Source organism: Hyperoodon ampullatus (genome assembly GCF_949752795.1).
Source record: "Hyperoodon ampullatus genome assembly, chromosome: 3".
In the NCBI taxonomy this organism is placed as follows: Eukaryota; Metazoa; Chordata; class Mammalia; order Artiodactyla; family Ziphiidae; genus Hyperoodon; species Hyperoodon ampullatus.
In genome coordinates, this window is record NC_136916.1 from 36,593,527 (window position 1) to 36,618,462 (window position 24,936).

Below are 24,936 nucleotides of genomic sequence, written 5' to 3' on the forward strand. Positions count from 1 at the left end.
ACAATTAAAAAAAAAAGAAGAAACTGACTGCCAATGCAGGGGACACGGGTTTGATCCCTGGTCCAGGAAGTTCCCACATGCCACGGAGCAACTAAGCCCGTGAGCCACAACTACTGAGCCTGCGATCTAGAGCCCACAGGCCACAACTACTGAGCCCAGGCGCCACAACTACTGAAGCCCGTGCACCTAGAGCCCATGCGCCACAACAAGAGAAGCCACCACACTGAGAAGCATGCCCACCGCAACGAAGAGTAGCCCCCACATGACACAACTGGAGAAAGCCCGCGCGCAGCAACGAATACCCAATGCAACCAAAAATAAATAAATTCATAAAAAAATAAATACTCATGAGATATTTTTTAAAAAAGAATGACTCACAAATCAAAAACATAAAACAGATTCACAAAAAAACAAAAAGAAGAGGACACAAGCATAACACAAAAGAAAACCATCAAACCACAATAGGAAAAAGAAAAAGAAAGGAACAAAGAAGAAATACAAAATCAACTGGAAAACAGGTTTAAAATGGCAATAAATACATATCTGTCAGTAATTACTTTAAATGTCAATGGACTAAACGCTCCAATCAAAAGACACAAAGTGGCAGACTGTTGATTAAAAAAAAACAAAAAAAACAAAAACAAGAGTCTATAATATGCTGCCTACAAGAGACCCACTTTAGGGTGAAGGACATACAAAGATTGAAAGTAAGGGGATGGAAAAAGATATTTCATTTAAAAGTAAATGATTAGAAAGCAGGGGTAGCAATACTCATATCAGACAAAATAGACTTTAAAACAAAGGCCAAAATGAAAGATAAAGAAGGACACTATATAATGATAAAAGGATCAATACAAGAAGAGGATATTACACTCGTTAACATATATGCAGCCAATACAGGAGCACCCAAATGCATAAAACAAATACTAACAGACATAAAGAGAGAAACTGATGGGAATACAATAATAGTAGGAGACTTTAACATCCCACTCACATCAGTGGACAGAACTTCCAGACAGAAAATCAATAAAGCAACAGAGATCCTAAATGACATACAATAGAACAGGTAGACCAATTGATATTTTCAGGACAATACATTCAAAAAACACACGATACACATTCTCTTCAAGTGCCCATGGAACATTCTCTAGGACTGACCACATACTAGGATGCAAAACAAGCCTCAACAAATTTAAGAGGATAGAAATTATTTCAAGCATCTTTTCTGACCATAAGGGCATGAAACCACAGAATCAACCACAGAAAGAGAAATGAGAAAAAAATGATTACATGGAGACTAAACAACATGCTACTAAAAAACCAATGGGTCAATGATGAAATCAAAGAGGAAAATTTAAAATACCCTGAGACAAATGACAATGAAAACACAACCATACAAAATCTATGGGATGCAGCAAAAGCAGTTCTTAGAGGGAAGTTCATAGTGATACAGGCCTTCCTCAAAAAACAAGAATAAACTCAAACAACCTAACCTACCACCTAAAAGAATTTTAAAAAGAAGAACAAGGGCTTCCCTGGTGGCACAGTGGTTGAGAGTCCGCCTGCCGATGCAGGGGACGTGGGTTCGTGCCCCGGTCCGGGAAGATCCCACATGCCGCGGAGTGGCTGGGCCCGTGAGCCATGGCTGCTGAACCTGCGCATCCAGAGCCTGTGCTCCCCAACGGGAGAGGCCACAACAGTGAGAGGCCCACATACCGCAAAAAAAAAAAAAAAAAAAAAGAACAAAAAAACCTGAAGTCAGCAGAGGGAAGAAATAATAAAGCTCAGAGGGGAAATAAATAAAATAGAGATTAAAAAAATAGGGAAAACCCAATAAAACCGAGAGCTGGTTCTTTGAAAGGGTAAACAAAATTGACAAATCTCTGGCCCAGGTCACCAAGAAGAAAAGAGAGAGGACCGAAATAAACAAAGTAAAAAGTGAAAGAGGAGAAATAACAACTGACACTGCAGAAATACAAAAAACCATGAGAATACTATGAACAACTATATGCCAACAAACTGGACAACATAGAAGAAATGAACAAGTTTCTAAAAACATACAGCTCACCAAAACTGAATCAAGAAGAAATAGATAGGGACTTCCCCGGTGGTCCAGTGGTTAAGACTCCGTGCTTCCACTGCAGGGGGCATGGGTTTGATCCCTGGTTGGGGAACTAAGATCCCACAAGCCATGGGGCACAGCCAAAAACTAAAAATAAGTAAAAATGTTTTTAAAAAAGGTAAAATTGGGACTTGCCTGGTGGTGCAGTGGTTATGAATCCCCCAGTGCAGGGGACACAGGTTCATTCCCTGATCCGGGAAGATCCCACATACCACGGAGCAACTAAGCCCATGCACCACAACTACTGAGCCTGCACTCTAGAGCCCAAGAGCCACAACTACTGAGCCTGTGTGCCACAACTACTGAAGCCCGCACGCCAAGAGCTCCTCAACAAGAGAAGCCACTGCAATGAGAAGCCCACACACTGCAATGAAGAGTAGCCCCCGCTCAACCCAACTAGAGGAAAGCACACGCACAGCAACAAAGACCCAACACAGCCAAAAATAAATAAATAAAATAAATAAATTTATTTTTAAAAACAAAGGTAAAATTAGCATTATATGCAGATGACATGATACTATATAGAGAAAACCCTAAACACTCCACACAAAAACTACTAGAACTGATAAACAAATTCAGCAAGGTAGCAGGATACAAGATTAACAAATAGAAATCTATTCCACTTCTTTACACTAACAATGAAATATCAGAAAGGGAAAGTAAAAAAAAAAATCCCTATCAAAAAAAAAAAGATGCAGCAAAAGCAGTTCTAAGAGGGACGTTTATAGCAATACAATCCTACCTTAAGAAACAAGAAACATCTGAAATAAACAACCTAAACTTACACCTAAAGCAATTAGAGAAAGAAGAACAAAAAACCCCAAAGTTAGCAGGAGGAAAGAAATCATAAAGATCAGATCAGAAATAAATGAAAAAGAAACGAAGGAAACGACAGCAAAGATCAATAAAACTAAAAGCTGGCTCCTTGAGAAGATAAACAAAATTGATAAACCATCAGCCAGACTTATCAAGAAAAAAAGGGAGAAGACTCAAACCAATAGAATTAGAAATGAAAAAGGAGAAGTAACAACTAACACTGCAGAAGTACAAAGGATCATGAGAGATTACTACAAGCAACTATATGCCAATAAAATGGACAACCTGGAAGAAATGGACAAATTCTTAGAAATGCACAACCTTCGGAGACTGAACCAGGAAGAAAGAGAAAATATGAACAGACCAATCACAAGCACTGAAATTGAAACTGTGATTAAAAATCTTCCAACAAACAAAAGCCCAGGACCAGATGGCTTCACAGGCAAATTCTATCAAACATTTAGAGAAGAGTTAACACTTATCCTTCTCAAACTCTTCCAAAATCACCATGACTCTGATACCAAAACCAGACAAAGATGTCACAAAGAAAGAAAACTACAGGCCAACATCACTGATGAACATAGATGCAGAAATCCTCAACAAAATACTAGCAAACAGAATCCAACAGCACATTAAAAGGATCATACACTATGATCAAGTGGGGTTTATCCCAGGAATGCAAGGATTCTTCAATATATGCAAATCAATCAATGTGATACACCACATTAACAAATTGATGGAGGAAAACCATATGATCATCTCAATAGATGCAGAGAAAGCTTTCGACAAAATTCAACACCCATTTATGATAAAAACCCTCCAGAAAGTAGGCATAGAGGGAACTTTCCTCAACATAATAAAGGCCATATATGACAAACCCACAGCCAACATCGTCCTCAATGGTGAAAAACTGAAACCATTTCCACTAAGATCAGGAACAAGACAAGGTTGCCCACTACCATCACTATTATTCAACATAGTTTTGAAAGTTTTAGCCACAGCAATCAGAGAAGAAAAAGAAATAAAAGGAATCCAAATGGGAAAAGAAGAAGTAAAACTGTCACTGTTTGCAGATGACATGATACTATACATAGAGAATCCTAAAGATGCTACCAGAAAACTACTAGAGCTAATCAATGAATTTCATAAAGTAGCAGGATACAAAATTAATGCACAGAAATTTCTTGCATTCCTATACACTAATGATGAAAAATCTGAAAGTGAAATTAAGAAAACACTCCCATTTACCATTGCAACAAAAAGAATAAAATATCTAGGAATAAACCTACCTAAGGAGACAAAAGACCTGTATGCAGAAAATTATAAGACACTGATGAAAGAAATTAAAGATGATACAAATAGATGGAGAGATATACCATGTTCTTGGATTGGAAGAATCAACATTGTGAAAATGACTCTACTACCCAAAGCAATCTACAGATTCAATGCAATCCCTATCAAACTACCACTGGCATTTTTCACAGAACTAGAACAAAAAATTTCACAATTTGTATGGAAACACAGAAGACCCCAAATAGCCAAAGCAATCGAGAAAGAAAAACAGAGCTGGAGGAATCAGGCTCCCTGACTATACTACAAAGCTACAGTAATCAAGACAGTATGGTACTGGCACAAAAACAGAAATATAGATCAATGGAACATGATAGAAAGCCCAGAGATAAACCCGAGCACATATGGTCACCTTATCTTTGATAAAGGAGGCAAGAATATACAGTGGAGAAAAGACAGCCTCTTCAATAAGTGGTGCTAGGAAAACTGGACAGCTACATGTAAAAGAATGAAATTAGAACACTCCCTAACACCATACACAAAAATAAACTCAAAATGGATTAAAGACCTAAATGTAAGGCCAGACACCATCAAACTCTTAGAGGAAAACAGAGGCAGACACTCTATGACATAAATCGCAGCAAGATCCTTTTTGACCCACCTTCTAGAGAAATGGAAATAAAAACAAAAATAAACAAATGGGACCTAATGAAACTTAAAAGCTTTTGCACAGCAAAGGAAACCATGAACAAGACGAAAAGACAACCCTCAGAATGGGAGAAAATATTTGCAAATGAAGCAACTGACAAAGGATTAACCTCCAAAACATACAAGCAACTCATGCAGCTCAAGATCAAAAAAACAAACAACCCAATCCAAAAATAGGCAGAAGACCTAATTAGACATTTTTCCAAAGAAGATTTACAGATTGTCAACAAACACATGAAAGAATGCTCAACATCACTAATCATTAGAGAAATGCAAACCAAAACTACAATGAGATATCATCTCACACCAGTCAGAATGGCCATCCTCAAAAAATCTACAAACAATAAATGCTGGAGAGGGTGTGGAGAAAAGGGAACCCTCTTGCACTGTTGGTGGGAATGTAAATTGATACAGCCACTATGGAGAACAGTATGGAGGTTCCTTAAAAAACTACAAATAGAACTACCATACGACCCAGCCATCCCACTACTGGGCATATACCCTGAGAAAACCATACTTCAAAAAGAGTCATGTACCACAATGTTCATTGCAGCTCTATTTACAATAGCCAGGACATGGAAGCAACCTAAGTGTCCATCAACAGATGATTGGATAAAGAAGATGTAGCACATATATACAATGGAATATTACTCAGCCATAAAAAGGAATGAAACTGAGTTATTTGCAGTGAGGTGGATGGACCTAGAGACTGTCATACAGAGTGAAGTAAGTCAGAAAGAGAAAAACAAATACCATATGCTAACACATATATACGGAACCTAAAAAAAAAAGAAAAAAGAAAAAAACATGGTCAGAAGAACCTAGGGGCAAGACGGGAATACAGATGCACACCTACTAGAGAATGGACTTGAGGATACAGGGAGGGGGAAGGGTAAACTGTGACAAAGCGAGAGAGTGGCATGGACATATATACACTACCAAACGTAAAATAGATAGCTAGTAGGAAGCAGCCCCATAACACAGGGAGATCAGCTCGGTGCTTTGTGACCACCTAGAGGTGTGGGATAGGGAGGGTGGGAGGGAGGGAGATGCAAGAGGGAAGCGATATGGGGACATATGTATATGTATAACTGATTCACTTTGTTATAAAGCAGAAACTAACACACCACTGTAAAGCAATTATACTCCAATAAAGATGTTAAAAAAAATCACATCAAAAAAACCCCAAAACAAAACAACTTAAGAATAAACCTGACCAAGGAGGTGAAAGACTTATATCCTGAGAACTATAAAACACTGATAAAGGAAACCAAAGATGTTTCAAAGAAATGGAAAGATATCCCATGCTCTGGGATTGGAAGAATTAGTATTGTTAAAATGGCCACACTACCTAAAGCAATCTACAGAATTAATGCGATCCCTATCAAATTAACCAGGACATTTTCCACAGAAATAGCAAATAATTTTAAAATTTATATGGAACCATAAAGGCCTCAGAATTGCCAAAACAATTCTGAGGAAAAAGAACAAAGCAGAAGGCATAACCCTCACAGACTTCAGACAATATTACAAAGCTACAGTAATCAAAATACCATGGTACTGACACAAAAACAGACATATGAATCAACGGAACAGAATAGAGAGCCCAGAAATAAACCCACAAACCTACAGTTAATTAATCTTTGACAAAGGAGGCAAGACTATACAATGGAGAAAAGACAGTCCCTTCAAGCAAGTCGTGTTGTGAAAGCTGGAGAGCCACATGTAAATCAATGAAATTAGAACACACCCTCACACCATACACACAAATAAACTCAAAATGGCTTCAAGACTTAAATATAAGACATGACACCTTAAAACTCCTAGAAGAGAAGGTAGGCAAAACATTCTCTGACATAAATTGTATCCATGTTTTCTTAGGTCAGTCTCCCAAGGCAATAGAAATAAAAGCAAAAATAAACAAATGGAACCTAGTCAAACTTATAAGCTTTTGCACAGCAAAGGAAACCATAAACAAAACAAAAAGATAACCTACAGACTGGGAGAAAATATTTGCAAACAATGCAACCAACAAGGGCTCCATTTCCAAAATATACAAATAGCTCATACAACTCAATAACAAAAAAAAACAAACAACCCAATCAAAAAATGAGCAGAAGACCTAAACAGACATTTCTCCAAAGAAGACATACAGACGGCCAGTAGGCACATGAAAAGATGCTCAACATCGCTAATTATTAGAAAAATGCAAATCAAAACTACAAAGAGGTACCACCTCACACAAGTCAGAATGGCCACCATTAAAAAGTCTACAAATAGCAAATGGTAGAGAGGGTGTGGAGAAAAGGGAACCCTCCTATACTGTTGGTGGAAATGTAAATTGATGCAGCCACTATGAAAAACAGTATGGAGGTTCTTCAAAAAACTAAAAATAGGGCTTCCCTGGTGGCGCAGTGGTTGAGAGTCCGCCTGCCGATGCAGGGGACACGGGTTCGTGCCCCGGTCTGGGAGGATCCCACATGCCGCGCAGCGGCTGGGCCCATGAGCCATGGCCGCTGGGCCTGCGCGTCCGGAGCCTGTGCTCCGCAACGGGAGAGGCCACAACAGTGAGAGGCCTGCGTAACAACAACAACAAAAAAACTAAAAATAGAGTTGCCATATCATCCAGCAATTCCCACTCCTGGGCATATACCCAGACTAAACTACAATTTGAAAAGATACATGCACCCCTATGTTCATAGCAGCACTATTTACAATGGCCAAGACATGGAAGCAACCTAAATGTCTCTGGACAGATGAATGGATAAAGAAGATGTGGTATGCATGTATGTATGCACACACAAACACACACATTGGAATACTACTCAACCACAAAAAAGAATGAAATAATGCCATCTGCAGCAACATGGATGGGCCTGGAGATTATCATACTAAGTGAAGTAAGTCAGAAAGAGAAAGACAACTACCATATGATATCACTTATATGTGGAATCCAAAATATGACACAAATGAACTTATTATGAAACAGAAACAGACTCACAGACATAGAGAACAGACTTGTGGTTGCCAAGGGGGTGAGGGGATTAAGGACGGATGGACTGAGAGTTTGGGATTAGCAGATGCAAACTATTACATATAAAATGGATAAACAACAAGGTCCTACTGTATAGCACATGGAACTATATTCAATATCCTGTAATAAACCATAACGGAAAAGAAAAAAAAAGAATGACTGAATACATAAACACACTGAATATATAGAAACCAATAATTTCATTATAACACTACCACTAAAAATAATAGAGGAAGTCACCTCATACCGATTAGGGTGGCTACTATGAAAAAAACAGAAAATAACAAATGCTGGTGAGGATGTGGAGAAACTGGAACCCATGTGCACTATTGGTAGGAATGTAAAATAGTACAGCCACTGTAAAAAACAGTATGGGGACTCCCCGAAAAATTAAAAATAGAATTACCATATGATCCAGCAATTCCACTTCTGGATATATACCCCAAAGAACTAATATTGTACAACACAATAACCGTTTTTTTTTAATTAGTTTCTGCTTTGTAACAAAGTGAATCAGTTATACATATACATATGTTCCCATATCCCTTCCCTCTTGTGTCTCCCTCCCTCCCACCCTCCCTATCCCACCCCTCCAGGCGGTCACAAAACACCGAGCTGATCTCCCTGTGCTATGCGGCTGCTTCCCACTAGCTATCTACCTTACGTTTGGTAGTGTATATATGTCCATGCCTCTCTCTCGCTTTGTCACAGCTTACCCTTCCCCCTCCCCATATCCTCAAGTCCATTCTCAAGTAGGTCTGTGTCTTTATTCCTGTTTTACCCCTAGGTTCTTCATGACATTTTTTTTCTTAAATTCCATATATATGTGTTAGCATATGGTATTTGTCTTTCTCTTTCTGACTTACTTCACTTTGTATGACAGACTCTAGGTCTATCCACCTCATTACAAAGGGCTCAATTTCGTTTCTTTTTATGGCTGAGTAATATTCCATTGTATATATGTGCCATATCTTCTTTATCCATTCATCCGATGATGGACACTTAGGTTGTTTCCATCTCTGGGCTATTGTAAAAAGAGCTGCAATGAACATTTTGGTACATGTCTCTTTTTGAATTATGGTTTTCTCAGGGTATATGCCCAGTAGTGGGATTGCTGGGTCATATGGTAGTTCTATTTTTAGTTTTTTAAGGAACCTCCATACTGTTCTCCATAGTGGCTGTACCAATTCACATTCCCACCAGCAGTGCAAGAGTGTTCCCTTTTTTCCACACCCTCTCCAGCATTTATTGTTTCTAGATTTTTTGAGGATGGCCATCCTGACTGGTGTGAGATGATATCTCATTGTAGTTTTGATTTGCATTTCTCTAATGATTAATGATGTTGAGCATTCTTGGAGTATAACCTTTAAAAATTGTGAATCACTATATTGTACACCTCTAACTAACATAATATTGTACAGCAACTATAATAAAATAAAATAAAATATTTGATCACACAAAAAAAGAATTGAAAGTAAGGTCCTGAAAAGATATCTGTACACCATGTTGATAGCAGCATTATTCATAATACAACTGGAGGCAACGCAAGTGTCCATCAGTGAATGAATGGATAAACAAAATGTGGTATATACAACAATAGAATATTATTCAGCCTTCAAAAGAAAGGAAATTCTGTCAAATGCTAAAACATGTATGAACCTTGAAGATATTATACTAAGTGAAATGAGCCAGTCAAAAAGAGACAAACACTGTATGATTCCATTTATGTGAGGTACCTAGAATAGTCAAATTCACAGAAAGTAGAATGGTGGTTGCCAGGGGGAAAGGGGAGGGGAGAATAGGGAGTTGTTATTTAATAGGTTTAGAGTTTCAGTTCTGCAAGATGAAAGGAGGTCTGGAAACTGATTGCACAACAATGTGAATGTACTTAACGCTACTAAACTGTACACTTAAAAAATGGTTAAGATGGTAAACTTTATGTTATGTGTATTTTACCACAATTTTTAAAAATAATAGAGGAGGGACTCTCAAAACACCATTTAAGATTGTTGGGGCATCAATTCACTACTGTGAAAACTGTTAACTGAGGGAAACAAATTTATCCACTTTTCCAACATAAACTGTACTTCAGGGTAACCTAATAGCCCTCAAGGAAGGGGAAAAGATCTTATACAGAATTCCAGCTAATAAATGAGAAAGAAATAATAAAATTTAAAACAACCTCCTGCAACTCCTAATAAAATTACTGACTCAAACAGCAATTATTAACGGCTGCTAAAATCATTAGGTAAAAAGATAGGAAACTTTATAAGGAAGGGATCTGAACATCACCAACCTAAACTCACTGATCAAGTTTAGCATCATTAAAACGGAGACAATCAAGCACATTGTGCCTCCCTGAAGTAATGAATTATGAAGAACACAGTATTCCCATTCCTCAAGACGAATCTAATCAAGCCTTCATTGCTAACTTCTAGTCTACAGATAAAATATGGGGTATAGAACAAATTAACTGTATGAGGAAGCAATTAAACTCAAAATTATCCTGAAAAATTCTCAGGAAGCAATCAGTGAAACCCAGAATTGTCCTGGAAAGTTCTCAGGACACACAAACCAGTTTCTTCAACAAAGCAATGATGTGAAAAATAAGGGGGGGCGGGGGGCCCTTGTTGGGTGGAGTAGGAATAGGTACTGCTCTAGATTGAGAAATTTCAAAGATATAACAAACAAACACAACACTTGGTCCACATTTGGATTCTGATTCAAAACAAGCTCAACTGTAAAAAGACAATTTTGACATGAAGGGAAAATTTGAATATGAATTGTATTAGACAATGTTAAGGAACTGTTATTAATTTTGTTAGGTGTGATAATGACAGAGTTAAACAAAAGCTTAAGAACAAGAAGAAATAATCTCTCTGTGCTGACATCTGCCCAACAAGGTGGCTTGGAATGTAAGGGGAAGGACCCCTCCAGCCACTGCAGAGGGAGGCATAAGTGGTTCAGACTCCCAGGAAGAAGTCAACGGCCCAAACACGCTGTCCTACAGTCCCTCCAGCATAGTGGAGCCCAATCCCACCCCACTGGTCCACTGCCTGCCCCTCATACGGCCTAAAGCTTGGGTACCATCTTGGGAAACCCAAAGCCAACAGCCATCAAGGTTAGATTTTGATCCCAGAACTCAAGCCTTCCCCTTTCCCTGAGACTCTGAGGCCACATTTATTGGCAGGAGATTTTGTGAGAGAATAGAGCTGGACTGAGAGAAGCCTGACAGCAATCCCTCCCTTTCCCTCTGGGGGGCCCTCTTGTCCAGCTCCCACTGAAGGAGAATGACACAGAGAAGATGCAGGATGAGAAGCGTGCCAGCCTGGGATCCTACACCCAGACCTTAGCCTGCTCAGATTTTAAAAGGCGAGTGAAGAAAAGTGTGGGGGGAAAAAACCACAGGCACAGGTATCAGACCTTCACTGGCAAAGGTTCTGATCAGATGACCCAGAAGAAGTGATCCTGTCCAAGTCAACCATGCTGGTACAGCGGGAATACCTGAAGCCCCAGAGGAAAGGGCCTGGGGGACCCACACTCCACCTGACTCATTAGAAAGAAAATGCAAACTGAAACAGAGAAGGTGAAGATGAGAGGCAACAGGGACTTATGGCACCTTGCTGGCCCCTTTCAGGGGCTGCCTACTGAATTCCACCTCCTGTCTCTAGCCCAACACTCCCAAGGCTGGTCTCACTCCCAGCAACTCCCTGTTCCTCAAACCACTTTGCACTTTCCCATACCTTTGCCCTATACCTGGAACACCCCTTGCCCCTCCCCCTCCTCCAAACTCATCCTTGCAGGTCCAGCTCAAATGTCATGTCCACGTGGCACCCTCCCTATGCCTGGAACCACAAGGAATTAGTCCCTCTGAGGAACTCTATGCAACTATGTTACAAGCCTGTTTTCAGCCCTTAGCCTGCCACACACTCTAGCAGCTCAGGTGGGGAGCCCTGCCCTTGCTGAGCCATCGTGAGCTCCTGGAAGAATGGTGCGACTTCCTCCTACGGGCAACCCTGCTCTTGACACAGAGCCTCTGTGCACACGTGGGACACTCGATAAACAAGGGCAGAGCTCATCAAGACACCAACAGGTGCGTGGGTCACTGTGAACTGAAGTAAAAAGAGCTGGTCTGCTTTCCTTCCAGGTCTCTGTGGCCCTGGCTTAGGGAGGCTTGGTGAGGGGCTGGGCTTGGCTAAGTTGTTAAGGGAGCCACTTGGAGAGGGAAGAGAAGAGCCTTCTGGAGGCCTGCTTCTTCAGAGTACATTGCTAATACAGACAACCACCGACACACAAGGTGCCAAAGGGTGTTTTCAGCATGGAATGCCTGAAGTCACACACACACACACACACACACACACACACACACACACTCATCAAGTTCTCATCAAGCATAACCAAGAATCGGAACAAGAGATAAGGGCAGCTGCTTTCTTAGTAGTGAGAACAGAGATGAAGGGAAGAGGCCCCAAAGCCTTTGACTCGGGGCCCACATGTCAGTCTACTCTCCTTCCACACCAACCCTGCTATTGGCCCTACGACAGCTTCCCCAAAGGGATTCTGCAAAAACAGCTATGTCCACCGTGGGGCACAACAACTTGGTAAAGACAAGGTTCTCAGAAGTACAGACTGACGCGCAGGGCAGTGATGCACCTACCTCTGCCCCCAAGTTCTTTGGGCACGTGCAAGGACTGTGCTGACAGCTGCCAGAGACCAGGGGACCATCCAGCAGAGCCCTAGCCCCGGCCCAACAATGGACCCTGAGAGCCCACTGGAGTGGGAGCGGAGTGTCCATAAATACACTCGTTAAATCTTCAGGGTCTCCCCTCAGTTGTGGGCAGGATGCTTTTCCCAATAAACACCAAGCACTAAATATCCAGGTGGGTTGCTAACCAGCAAGCCAGATTCCTCTTCTAGGACTCTTAAGATGCCACACTGCCCCACATCAATGAGCTTCTCTCTCCATGCCCAGTCATGGAACAGTGCGAACCAGGGGCCTGACAACTATCACAGAGAGGGTCTGCTTACCAGCCCCTCGGTTTCCTCCGTCATCCTCTGGAAATGTGCGGCCATAGCCATGTAGTCTCGCATCTGCTTGTGACATTCGAGACACTTGATACTGTGCCGGATGAGCCTCACAGGGTCTGGGTAGAGCGGCAAAGCTGGAAGTGGGGGGCTGGCACTGCTTGAAGTGAGGCCGTGTTTGGGGGAGGAGGGGGGAGCCGGGGTTGCTGGTGCCATGGAGTTCGCGGGGGCCGACACGAACATTTGGTCCGCAGAGATGGGCTTCACTAGCAGCTGAGAGCACTGCATGACGAGCCCCTTGCTCTTGTGGTCACGGGCGTGCCGGAGCAGGCTGCACTTGTTGAAGAAGAGCAGCGTCTGGGAGCACAGTGTGCACAGCACCTCGATGTGGACACTCCGCCGGCCGTAGTGCTGGCTCAGGCTCTTCTCTAAGGCAAACGCATCCCCACACTCCAGGCAGCAGTACCCACTGGCCGGCACGTGGATCCTACTGTCCGCAGGTGGGCTAAGATTTGGCGCGTAGAGGGGCACGGGGTTGGAGCTGTGGAGGACCTTGTTGAAGACCTCCACAACCAGTGGGGCGGCCTTTTTCACCTGGTGGACCAGGGGCACCGACATCTGCGTGAGCTGTGGCTGGCTCCGCCTCTGTGCTGAGGACTTGGCCGTCACGGACGCGGCCACACTGTGAGGGACCAGATTCAGGTTGGCCAGGTGCACGGCTTTGGGCAGGAGGTTGGCAGGGGCCAGGGTGGATGCCTGCAGTGCTGTGCTCTGCTGCTGCTTCTTGCCCATCTGTGAGCCCGAGGCAGCCCCCTTTGGGCCCCGGGACCCAGAGCCGCAGCAGGAAGTTGAAGATTCACTGGCTTTTGTCATGCCCTCATCCCCCTTCCTGTCACCCTGGGGGCTCCCTGAATTTGTGCCCACCTCAAGAAAGTGCTCCGCCCCAGACAGGGCAGTGACCTCATCCTCTGGCACCTCGCTCGGGGCCTCAGCAATGGCGCTTCCTAGAGGTGACCCAGCAGGGGACTTACTGGGATCGTCAGGGTCTGGCAGGATCCTTGTGACAGTCCGTTTGATTTCCCCTGATGATGTCTTAATGGTTTTGATTCTGACTTTGGGAATTGCTGGTGGGGAGCTGGCAGCCACAGAAGGGGAGCCTTTGCTGCTGCTGTCACTGCAGATGCTCCGAGGGCTGTCTGATGGCTTGATACTTTTTCTAGTGGCCTCCAGAGGGCTCCGGGGACTCTTTGGTGACTTGGGCATTTTGGGGCTGCCTTTGGAGCCCTCTTTTGTGGGCCCTGAGGGATCCTTTGTGTGGGTAGGCTGATCCTCCTTGGTGACACTGGCCACTCGTTTAGCCTGCAGGGCCACCAAGGCTGCAACACAAGAGGACAGCTTGGAATGAGCTGGCTTAAGACGCTGCCTAGGGGGCACTGACGAGCAGGTACCTAGCTCCGAGGCAAGCCCCTTGGGCTCTCCGATACTGTGGCCGGGGTGGCTGTTGAACTCCAAAGCTTCCCCAAAGAATCGACTGGTATCCAGCTCCTTGTGAGGTTCCACTGCCTTCTGCCCACCTTGCTCGTGCTCCTGCTGACTCCCCAGGGGCAGGGGTTCTGGCTTGGGCTCTTTCTTACAAAAGTGATCAAACATATGCAGCTCTGGGACTGGAAACTTAGTCAGAGCCTCCAGGACCGGGCCCCCCACAGACTCACACCCAGGAGGGGGTGGGAAATAACTGTCAGAGTGCTTGGGCTTTATCCCAAACCCATTATCTTTGATGGCATCCTCGGGTTCGGGGCTGGAGATTGGACTGAACTGGTTAAAAGTTGGTAAGGGCTCTGACTTGGAAGGTTCCAGCTTGCCGGGGAAACTCCTGGTACTATCTCCATTCATGAAAGTGGAATCAAACTTCCCACAGTTGTGGCCTAGGTTGTGGGGATCTGGAGGCAGGTCCGAGCCCCGGAATCCATTGTGTAGGAGGCTGGGAGCGACGTGGTCTTTCTCCGCTTCAAATGACTCCTGGCGGCTGGTGTTCTTGACGATGACACTCACGGCTGGCACATCTGAGGCTGATCCTGAGTGAGACAAGGACACATTCTCATCCATACACATGCCTGGAGGTTTGAGGGGACTCTCATTCTCCTCACTGGGGGTCTGGATGGCCTCCTTGGCATCAAGGCTGGTGGGGTCTGGGATGTCAAAGGCAGCCAGAAGGTCATCAAAATCTGGAGTTTTCATATCCCCCATGGCTGGATGCTGGCAAGGGCTGTAACAGAAACAGAGAACAGAATCAGTGATCACCAGGATCCCACTGGGCTCTGTCCAGCATCATCTTCTTCACAAACCCATCTCGCTAACACACATGCAGCCAGCACGCACATGCACAAATCCCCACGCTATGGGAAGTCACACACCTGAGTTTTACCCCAACAGGTTTCCAAAATGCTGGGGACATTGGGGGAGGAGTGGAAAGAAAAGTTAGCATGTAGTGACAAGCCTGCCTGGCAGGCTCTAAACATTAATACCTGGAAATTCCTGGTTGGTTGCAGAGCCAAAAAGAGGGTACACTCACACCACACTCCCTCAATTTCTCAGGGAATATCATCACTCCATGATCATAAGCATTAGCAAAAAAAACAATCACTCAGCCCTTTAAAAAAAAAAAAAAGCATGGCTCAGTACCTCCGTTCTCTAGAAAACTTCTGATTCATATGAGACTTGGCTATAACTTCTCCTAATTTACTCTTAGTAATTAATCATTAACTTTGTATAACTTGGTTTTTTGCTGCATGAATCCAAGCAAATCCAAAATGATTTATCACTGCCAGGATTAAACAAACTCTAGCAGATTATGTCATCCCCTAGGTGTTTTTTTCTCTAGTCAGTGTCTGCTTGATTCCTTAATTTTCACCCCAAATCTATTATTGGTTGGTGAATGGATCACTAAACCTGAGGGACAGGGTGACTCTCAAAGAAGCACACAGTTATCAAACTGGCCAGGGAATAGTTTTAGAGAAGCCCTAAATTTTATTTTAACTTAATACACAAAGGAAAGAAAATCCGCCCGTTTCCTTCATGATCTGTAGAAGCAGAGCTACAAAAACTACTGCAAAGGAGGAAACCCAAGGCCCTATGAAAGAGGCCTTCCCTTAGGAAGTTACTAAAATACTCACACTTAGATAAGACATGAAGCTGCCTGGCTCAAACCTGCTGGAAAGAGGAAGAAAAAACCCTACTATCTCCCTTGTTCAGCCCATAAATCCTGCATCTGCTTCAGCATCCCAGAGCCTTATTTGCTTAAGTATTTCCTACACCATGTTTGTAGTGAAAGCCTTTGTGGATGCAAATTGACACAACTCTTTTAGAAAGCAGTACAGTAGCTGCACAGAACCAGATCAGGGGCAAATCCTTGGGTCCGGGAACCCCACTGCCAGAAATTTATCCTAAGAACAAAAATTCCCAAAAGCTATATGCAAAAGTGTATAGCATTATTAAAACAACACAAAAAGGAGACACCCACATACACACAAAGAATCTAAATGTCCAAGGACAGGGAATGGTTAAGTAACTGATAGACTATTATGTAGTTATTAAAAATCATTAAAAATCCCAATTATGAAATCTATGTAGCAACATGAAAAATTACTTACAGCGTTAAGATTAAAATAAAAAACACATACAAAAATGTTGTCAAACTATGACAATGTAAAACTAAGTATGCATTTGAGCCAAGATTAAAAGAGAAAAGTAATTTATGCAGGGTGGTGGGATTACTGGTGTGTGATTTTTTCACAACTTTTGTGTGTGTGTGCTGGTAGACTGCCTTTATAATTTTAAAAAGGGAAAATAAAGAAAAAAGAAACAAAAATTAGAACCACAGGGGAACAGCTGGCAGAGATATATCTATTGCCATCCCATGGGATCAACAGGCTTGCAGGTTTGGTTTCGTGTCCCACCCCACCAAGCCCCAACAAAACACATCTGCCTTCTTAAGAGTTCTCACGGAAAATGAAACAGACCGCCCCATTGGGAAGATATCTAATTATGGTAGATACTAATAAAGTGAAATACCCGTTAACTAAATATGAGTTGGCAGAATATCTCGCTGAAACGAGATGTAAAGTTTCTGGACAACAAATGATTGTCTGGTGGAATAGAACTGTTGGAGCCCATAAGTGAGGGGAATATACTGGATATCAGTGGAAGCAATCAGCATCCCAATACCAAGTGAACCACTATGCAGGCTGATCCCAACTATAAGGAAACACCTATGTGGTATTTGCTTTATAAACTTATCTCCAACTCCCCCCCCACCCCCCTTCAGTCTAGGAAAAATAGATTGAGGGAGAAGGATGGAATAGATTGGTCTTCTTAAGGTGCTGGGAAAAGCCTGTGGGGGAGGAGGGGTAGTAGTGGGCAGTGTGTGTAAGGATTATCGAGAAGCCTACTGCTGTTTAACTCCAAGTCACAGGGGCTTGAAGCAGAGAGATACAACATGAAAGTAATGATGTTCTCCACACAGAGAAATCTCAGGGATTGGCCGAGAATGGTCAGAGGTCAGAGCAAAAAGTATCTTTTGCTAGGAAAATCAGAGCCAATAAATGGTGTGGCAGCTCAACATCAGCAGCAGGAAAAACTTTTATAACCTTTGAATTTTAAATACCAAGGTTGATACTTTTAAAAGCCAAAGATCAAATCCTGTTTTCTATTTAGCCCTAGTAAGGACAACCAAAATCAGCAGCAATCGATAACTGTTAAAAGACTTACAGTGGGGGACTTTCCTGGTGGTCCAGTGGTTAAGACTCTGCGCTCCCAATGCAGGGGGCCCAGGTTCGATCCCTGATCAGGGAACTAGATCCTGCACGCTGCAACTAAGACCTGGTGCAGCCAAATAAATAAATATTAAAAAAAAAAAAACCTCACAGTGTGCCCAAGTGTCTGTATTTCTTTAAACTCTGCTCTAAAGTAAGTATCACATTGTTTATAAGTAGAAAGTAAAAATTAATCAAAATGTACCCTGTTATAAAAGCAAAGGAGAGGGACTTCCTTGGTGGCGCAGTGATTAAGAATCCGCCTGCCAACGAAGTGAGAGAGTGGCATTGACATATATACACTACCAAATGTCAAATAGATAGCTAGCGGGAAGCAACCACATAGCACAGGGAGACCAGCTCGGTGCTTTGTGACCACCTAGAGGGGTGGGATAGGGAGGGTGGGAGGGAGATGCAAGAGGGAGGGGATATGGGGATATATGTATACGTATAGCTGATTCACTTTGTTATACAGCAGAAACTAACACAACAATGTAAAGTAATTATACTCCAATAAAGATGTTAAAAAAAAAAAAAAGAATCCGCCTGCCAATGCAGGGGACACAGGTTCGATCCCTGGTCCGGGAAAATCCCACATGCCGCGGAGCAACTAAGCCCTTGCGCCACAACTACTGAAGCCTGTGCACCTAGAGCCCATGCTCAGCAATAATAGAAGCCACCGCAGTGAGAAGCCCACGCACCAAAGAGTAGCCCCTGCTCACTGCAACTAGAGAAAGCCAGTGCACAGCAAAGAAAACCCAACGCAGCCAAAAAAAAAAGTAGAAAAAAAAGCAAAGGAGAAACTGCAAAGAAAAAGACTACCAATAAAAAGTTCTATTCATCAAAAACCTGCCAACACATAGTTAAAAAGCAAACAACCAAAAGGAATATTTGCAACATATAATAATTACTATCATTAATATCTTTATTAATATGTAAAAGGCCCTTAAAAAGTAGTTAGTAAAAGATAATCAACATATTAGAAAAATAAGCAAAAGTGATGAGCGGGCACTTAAAAAAAGAACAACCACAAATGGACAATTCATACATACATAACAAAAGTTGCAACCTCACAAAAAATTAGAGAAACACAAATTAAAATAATGAGAAACATTTTTGGCTTATTAAACTGACCAAAGTTTTCAAAAACTAATAATCCCCAGTGTTGGCAGAGATGTGGCAAAATAAGCATTTTGAAAGTAATAGAAATTGATACAACCTGTCTAAAGAGCAATTTAGCAGTACATACATAAGGCTCAATAATTCCACTTCCAGATATTTATCTTAAGGAAATAGAGATGCATGTGACAAAAATAATCATTACAGAATTATTTATAACAAAAAATGAGACACAACCTAAAGTCCCAACAATAGGAAGTTGGTTCAATAAATTATGGTCTATTTACACAATTAAATATTAGGCATCATTATAGATCAATATTTAAGACTATGAGAAATGCTCCTAAAATGAGGAAAAAAGACACTGAAGTGTACACACAGTACAATCTCTATTTAAAACAAAAAAAAATTTTTTACTATACATAGTTCTTAAGAAAAAGCCTAGAGGAATACTCTAAAATGTCAAAAATATCTCAACAGATAATGAAATTATTTTCTTTCCTTTTTATCTACATTTTCAAATTATTTATTCAAATGATTTATTTCAAATTTTATTGCTTAAGTAATTTTATTAAATTATATTTTTAACCTATGGAAAGAAGAAATTAGGCAGGCCAAAAAAATTTGAGGCACTTGGGGCTTCCCTGGTGGCACAGCGGTTAAGAACCCACCTGCCAATGCAGGGGACACGGGTTCAAGCCCTGGTCCGGGAAGATCCGACATGCCGCGGAGCACCTAAGCCCATGCGCCACAACTACCGAGCCTGTGCTCTAGAGCCCACGTGCCTAGCGCCTGAGCTCCACAACAAGAGAAGCCACTGCAATGAGAAGCCCATGCACTGCAATGAAGAGTAGCACCCACTCACGCAACTAGAGAAAGCCCGCATGCAGCAACGAAGACCCAACACAGTCAAAGATAAATAAATAAAATAAAATAAATAAATTTATATTAAAAAAAATTTGAGGAGCTTCTTACAGAGGACTCTAAAAATCATCACTATAAAACTCTTTAAGCACATCTGGCATGACTCAGCAAGGGACTGCCAGCTAGAAAATCGGTGAAGTAACTTAATTAAAATTAAAGGTGTAGTCAAAATAAAAAGCTTCAGCATACACCAGTGTCTGCAACCTGTTGCAAGCAGCCAAAGTTGGAAAGAGCATACCACAGACGGCTGCCTGCCTACCTTGCCTGGGGGCAGTCCTCAGGACCCAGAGGTGATGGCCCCTGCCCCATGTCCACAAATACCAGCCTAGGAACCATGGCTCACCCTGCAGAGCACTCAGCAGGGTTTCCCCTGAAGCATCTGAACAAGCTAGATCCACGCATGGTGAGCTCACCCAGTGATCTAGAATGGCCTAGTCAACAGGCAAGGCAGGCTCCTCGGTCCTCTGAGCCCTAGGCCAAGAGCAAATTTCACCCAAAGGTGAGAAGGTGGAACCATGCTATGATACATACAACCCCCTTGGGGGTGAACTGGCAGACTGACGCTGTATCCTCTCAGGGTAAGTTTCTATTCAGGGAAGATCTGGAAACTAAAAAAAAAGTTAAAGTGAATATAAATACCCAGTATTTATTACAGGGTCTACTAGCTGCCCAGGAAATTTTGCCAAGCAGTTAAGTAAACATATCAACTAGGTGAGAGGGAGGGAAGAACACCTTAATTTTAAAAGGGCCTCATCAGGCCTAATTAACCTATTCAAATTCTTTCAGGGGAGAAAAACAATATGATTACGGCAGAACTAGTAGACAGAATTTCTAATGCCAAAATTCCACCAAAAAACAACAAACTGAATTCCATGTTGCTTGTATGTTTGTCTTTATGTGATTGTCATTTATGGGAAACCATGAACGACGGTGTATTTTAACCCATTGACCAGTTCTGGACTGGAGCTCGATGCTTTCATAAATTGCCTAGAATGATAGTGCCCAACCCACTGGGGACCCAACTTCATATCCACAAATGTGTTCCCAATGACCAGCCATTAAAAACACCACTACTGAATGAGAGTCCATGAAAAAATTAATTTGAAAAGGAGGTCTCAAATGCTTTGGGAACCAATAATCTAGCAGAAAAACATTAGGCTGTAAGATTCATGAGGGAAGAGACTTATCTGTCTCGTTCACCACTGCATTCTCCATTAGGCAGTCAATAAATATTTGTTGAAGCAATAAAATGAAACCTTCAAGACTGCAAATGGCCTAAAAGCTGTTCCAGAAATGAAAATGCGAAATTAAAAGACAAGTTCTAAGGAGGCCGTATGAATAGGTGAAATTATGGCAAAGGAGCATTAGTGAAAGCAAATGTGAAGGAACGTTTAGGGAAAAGCAATTCCAATTATACTAGAATGTATATGGTTATGATTAGAATAATGGGTTCTAAGCTAAACTGTTCAATAAAGAAGCATCAGCTTAGACTGTTCCCTTAAGACACCATGTTGCATGTTTCATCACAAAAGGCCCAGAAAACACTGGGCATTATCAGAAAGGACACTGGAAACAAAATAAAACTTGCGATCCTGCCCTTATTCACAACCACTCAGTGTCCACAGAGAGATGTGCTGAGCAGTTTTGGCTCCCCACACTTTAAGCAAGATGTACCAGGGCTTCCCTGGTGGCGCAGTGGTTGAGAACCTGTCGGCTAATGCAGGGGACACGGGTTCGAGCCCTGGTCTGGGAGGATCTCACATGCCGTGGAGCAACTAGGCCCGTGAGCCACAACTACTGAGCCTGCGCGTCTGGAGCCTGTGCTCCACAACGAGAGAGGCCGTGATAGTAAGAGGCCCACGCACCACGATGAAGAGTGGCCCCCACTTGCCACAACTAGAGAAAGCCCTCGCACAGAAATGAAGACCCAACACAGCAAAAATAAATAAATTAATAAACTCCTACCTCCAACATCTTCTTAAAAAAAAAAAAAAAAAAAAAAAAAAGAGAAAGATGTACCAGAGTTGGAAAAGGTCCTGAGAAATGAGACTGAGCAGATGGAAGAGCTTTCTAATGAGAGCCTAAAAATCAGAACTCTATTTTATTCTAGAGAGATGAAGATTTAGGGGAAAGGGGGAACATAATTGAAGTATAGGTTTGTTCATCAAACCTCAAACACTAGAGAGCAGAGGGCAGCGTTTTTGAAGTTTGAAGTAAATAAAAGATATAGACCAAAACCAACAACAACAACTTAATCCATTAGTCAGAAAATATACTGATATTGTTAAAGGTAAAATATATAAATGTAGTAACATCCACACGTATTCAAATCCAGAATTTTTTTTTTAAAAGGCTCTGAGAGGGGCTTCCCTGGTGGCGCAGTGGTTAAGAATCTGCCTGCCAGTTCAGGGGACATGGGTTCGAGCCCTGGTCTGGGAAGATCCCACATGCCGCAGAGCAACTGGCCCTGTGAGCCACAATTACTGAGCCTGCGCGTCTGGAGCCTGTGCTCCGCAACAAGAGAGGCCGCGATAGTGAGAGGCCTGCGCACCACGATGAGGAGTGGCCCCCGCTTGCTGCAACTAGAGAAAGCCCTAGCACAGAAACGAAGAGCCAACACAGCCATAAATAAATAAATAAATAAATAAATAAATAAATAAAATTTTAAAAAAAAGGCTCTGAGAAACTAAAAACAAGGAATTGTCACTAAATCCATGAGCTTTCTTTCCCTCAGCATTGAAGCCTTTGAATTTCAAATAACGTTAAACTTGGTCACCTGTTTTTCTTTTTTTTTTTTTTGCAGTACGCAGTCCTCTCACTGCTGTACGCGGGCCTCTCACTGCTGTGGCCTCTCCCGTTGCGGAGTACAGGCTCCGGACGTGCAGGCTCAGCGGCCATGGCTCATGGGCCCAGCCGCTCCGCGGCACGTGGGATCTTCCCGGACCGGGGCACGAACCCGTGTCCCCTGCATCGGCAGGCGGACTCTCAACCACTGCGCCATCAGGGAAGACCCACCTGTTTTTCTTAACAATATTAAGTTCAGCAATAACAGGACATCAAGGGGGCAGAGACACTCCAAATTTAAGAAAAGTCTGATCTCTATTCAGTATATTCTGTCTAATGAAACAAGGAAACAAATAACATCACAGATTTATATGATGAAAATGAAAGACCACATGATTTAGGGAACACTGGGCTGTGAGACAACAAAATTGTTTCCTTTTATTTGCCATCTCGTTGGATGAGGACTAGAAAGAAGGATCAGTATGTATGTTTTACAACCTGTAGGTGAACTCTTTACCCTACTGCCCCACATGACTGCATATGGCGTAGATATTGACATAAACTGTGTTCAATTATTGTTATAACAGTTAAGAGTTTAAAAATGGATAAACAGGGGCTTCCCTGGTGGCACAGTGGTTAAGAATCTGCCTGCCAATGCAGGGGACGTGGGTTCAAGCCCTGGTCCAGGAAGATCCTACATGCCGCGGAGCAACTAAGCCCACACGCCACAACTACTGAGCCTGCGCTCTAGAGCCCGCGAGCCACAACTACTGAGCCCAGGTACCACAACTACTGAAGCCTGCACACCTAGGGCCTGTGCTCCACAACAAGAGAAGCCACCGCCATGAGAAGCCTGTGCACCACAACGAAGAGTAGCCCCCACTCGCCACAACCAGAGAAAAGCCTGCGTGCAGCAACGAAGACTTAATGCAGCCAAAAATAAAATAAATTTATAAAAATAAATAAATAAATAAATAAAAATGGATAAATAAAATTTCCCCCAGCTTTCTATTTCAGAAGGAACATCCCAGGGGATAATAAAGCAAAAAATAACTCAAACTGTATGAAACACAGAGAGAGAGAGAGAGAGAGAGAGAGAGATTATTTAGCAGATCCTAAGAAAGTACTTGAGTTGGTGGTTCCCAGGTGGGAGAACTTCTGTACCAGGAATGGAAACTGGGCAAGGGGAAAGAGAGAATGAGCAAGCAAGCACAAGGGAAAGCTGCTACTCCCATGACTTGCAGGAACTTCAATCTGGACTCTGGCTGGAACATTGATCAGAAAGAGATACTGCTTCTATGGGTGGTAGAGAAGGGGGCTCAGTGAAACTTTAGCTGGATCAAAGGAAACAGAAAAAAAGAGTTCCATGTTCCTGGACCCAGAATGAAGCCCCAGACTGGGAATAGTAGAGCTAAAAGAATAAGAAATTGTGAACCACAGAGAACTAGCTTTCCCCCTATGCTGTCACCAATTACCTATGTAAGGATCTTAGGCAGGCCTTGATTTAATACGTAAAATTAAACTAACTTGAAGGGTCTCTGAGACCTTGAACAGGCTAGGCCACAACAGCTGGGCAAATTAATCTAGAACTATTGGATTTCTACACAAAACTTAAGTCCTAAAGTAGACAAGCAGATTCTCTACCACATATATACTACTGCCCTCCTGAATACACATCTGAGGCCTTCGTATAGGTCTAAGTGATCCCAAGTCACAGACGTTCTGAGTCAATCAGTGGCCAATGCTTCATTTCATGAGGCACCTGGCAGTCTAATCATTAGCAAAGAACAGCCCAAAGAGATTCTCAGCAGTATACAAGAAAACAGGTGCCCCAACAGACCCAGGCAAAACAACAAAGCGTTTCACTTGTCTTTTCCTCTATCTGGTCTTAGTCCTGCCAATGCATATTTTGGCAGAATGGTTGCTGTAAAACACTTATCTGATCACAGAGACGTCCCAGTTCAAAATCCCCATCACCTTCAGTAAGTAAACTCTTCTTCCAGCGTGCAGAAGCCATTCCCATCTGGTCTGTGTCCACCTCTCCAGCCACTTCCCAGGGTACGTTTCAGTCACTGGTGTCAGAGCTTGAGCTGTTCCTCCTGAGTGGCCCCAAACATAAATCTGCCCGAGAACTCCTCCTCATCCCCAAGCTCCTGTTCCAGGGCCCCTCCTCCTGGATGCCTTCTCTGAGTCCTCTGCCCTTCCCTTCCTCCCTTCCTCTATGGCAGCGCTTCCCACAGTAGGCTGGGATCCTGAGTTTTCTCATCAGTCTGTGAGTCTCCCGAAAATTGGGGTCATATCCT

The 24,936-nt window shown here is 42.7% G+C and overlaps 1 protein-coding gene across 1 annotated transcript in view; it reads right to left on the reverse strand.

Annotated features, from left to right (window-relative positions):
- The window catches only part of ZNF592 (zinc finger protein 592), a 38,738-nt gene extending 14,054 nt beyond the window's left edge, over window positions 1-24,684 (reverse strand). Inside the window, exons 1-2 of the mRNA XM_079700514.1 lie at window positions 24,611-24,684; window positions 12,999-15,261 (exon numbers count right to left, since the gene is read on the reverse strand). Of these exons, the coding sequence (XP_079556640.1) occupies window positions 12,999-15,242 (2,244 nt within the window). The 5' untranslated portion in view covers window positions 15,243-15,261; window positions 24,611-24,684. The remainder of the gene's footprint in view (window positions 1-12,998; window positions 15,262-24,610) is intronic.
- Window positions 24,685-24,936: the final 252 nt, after the last annotated feature.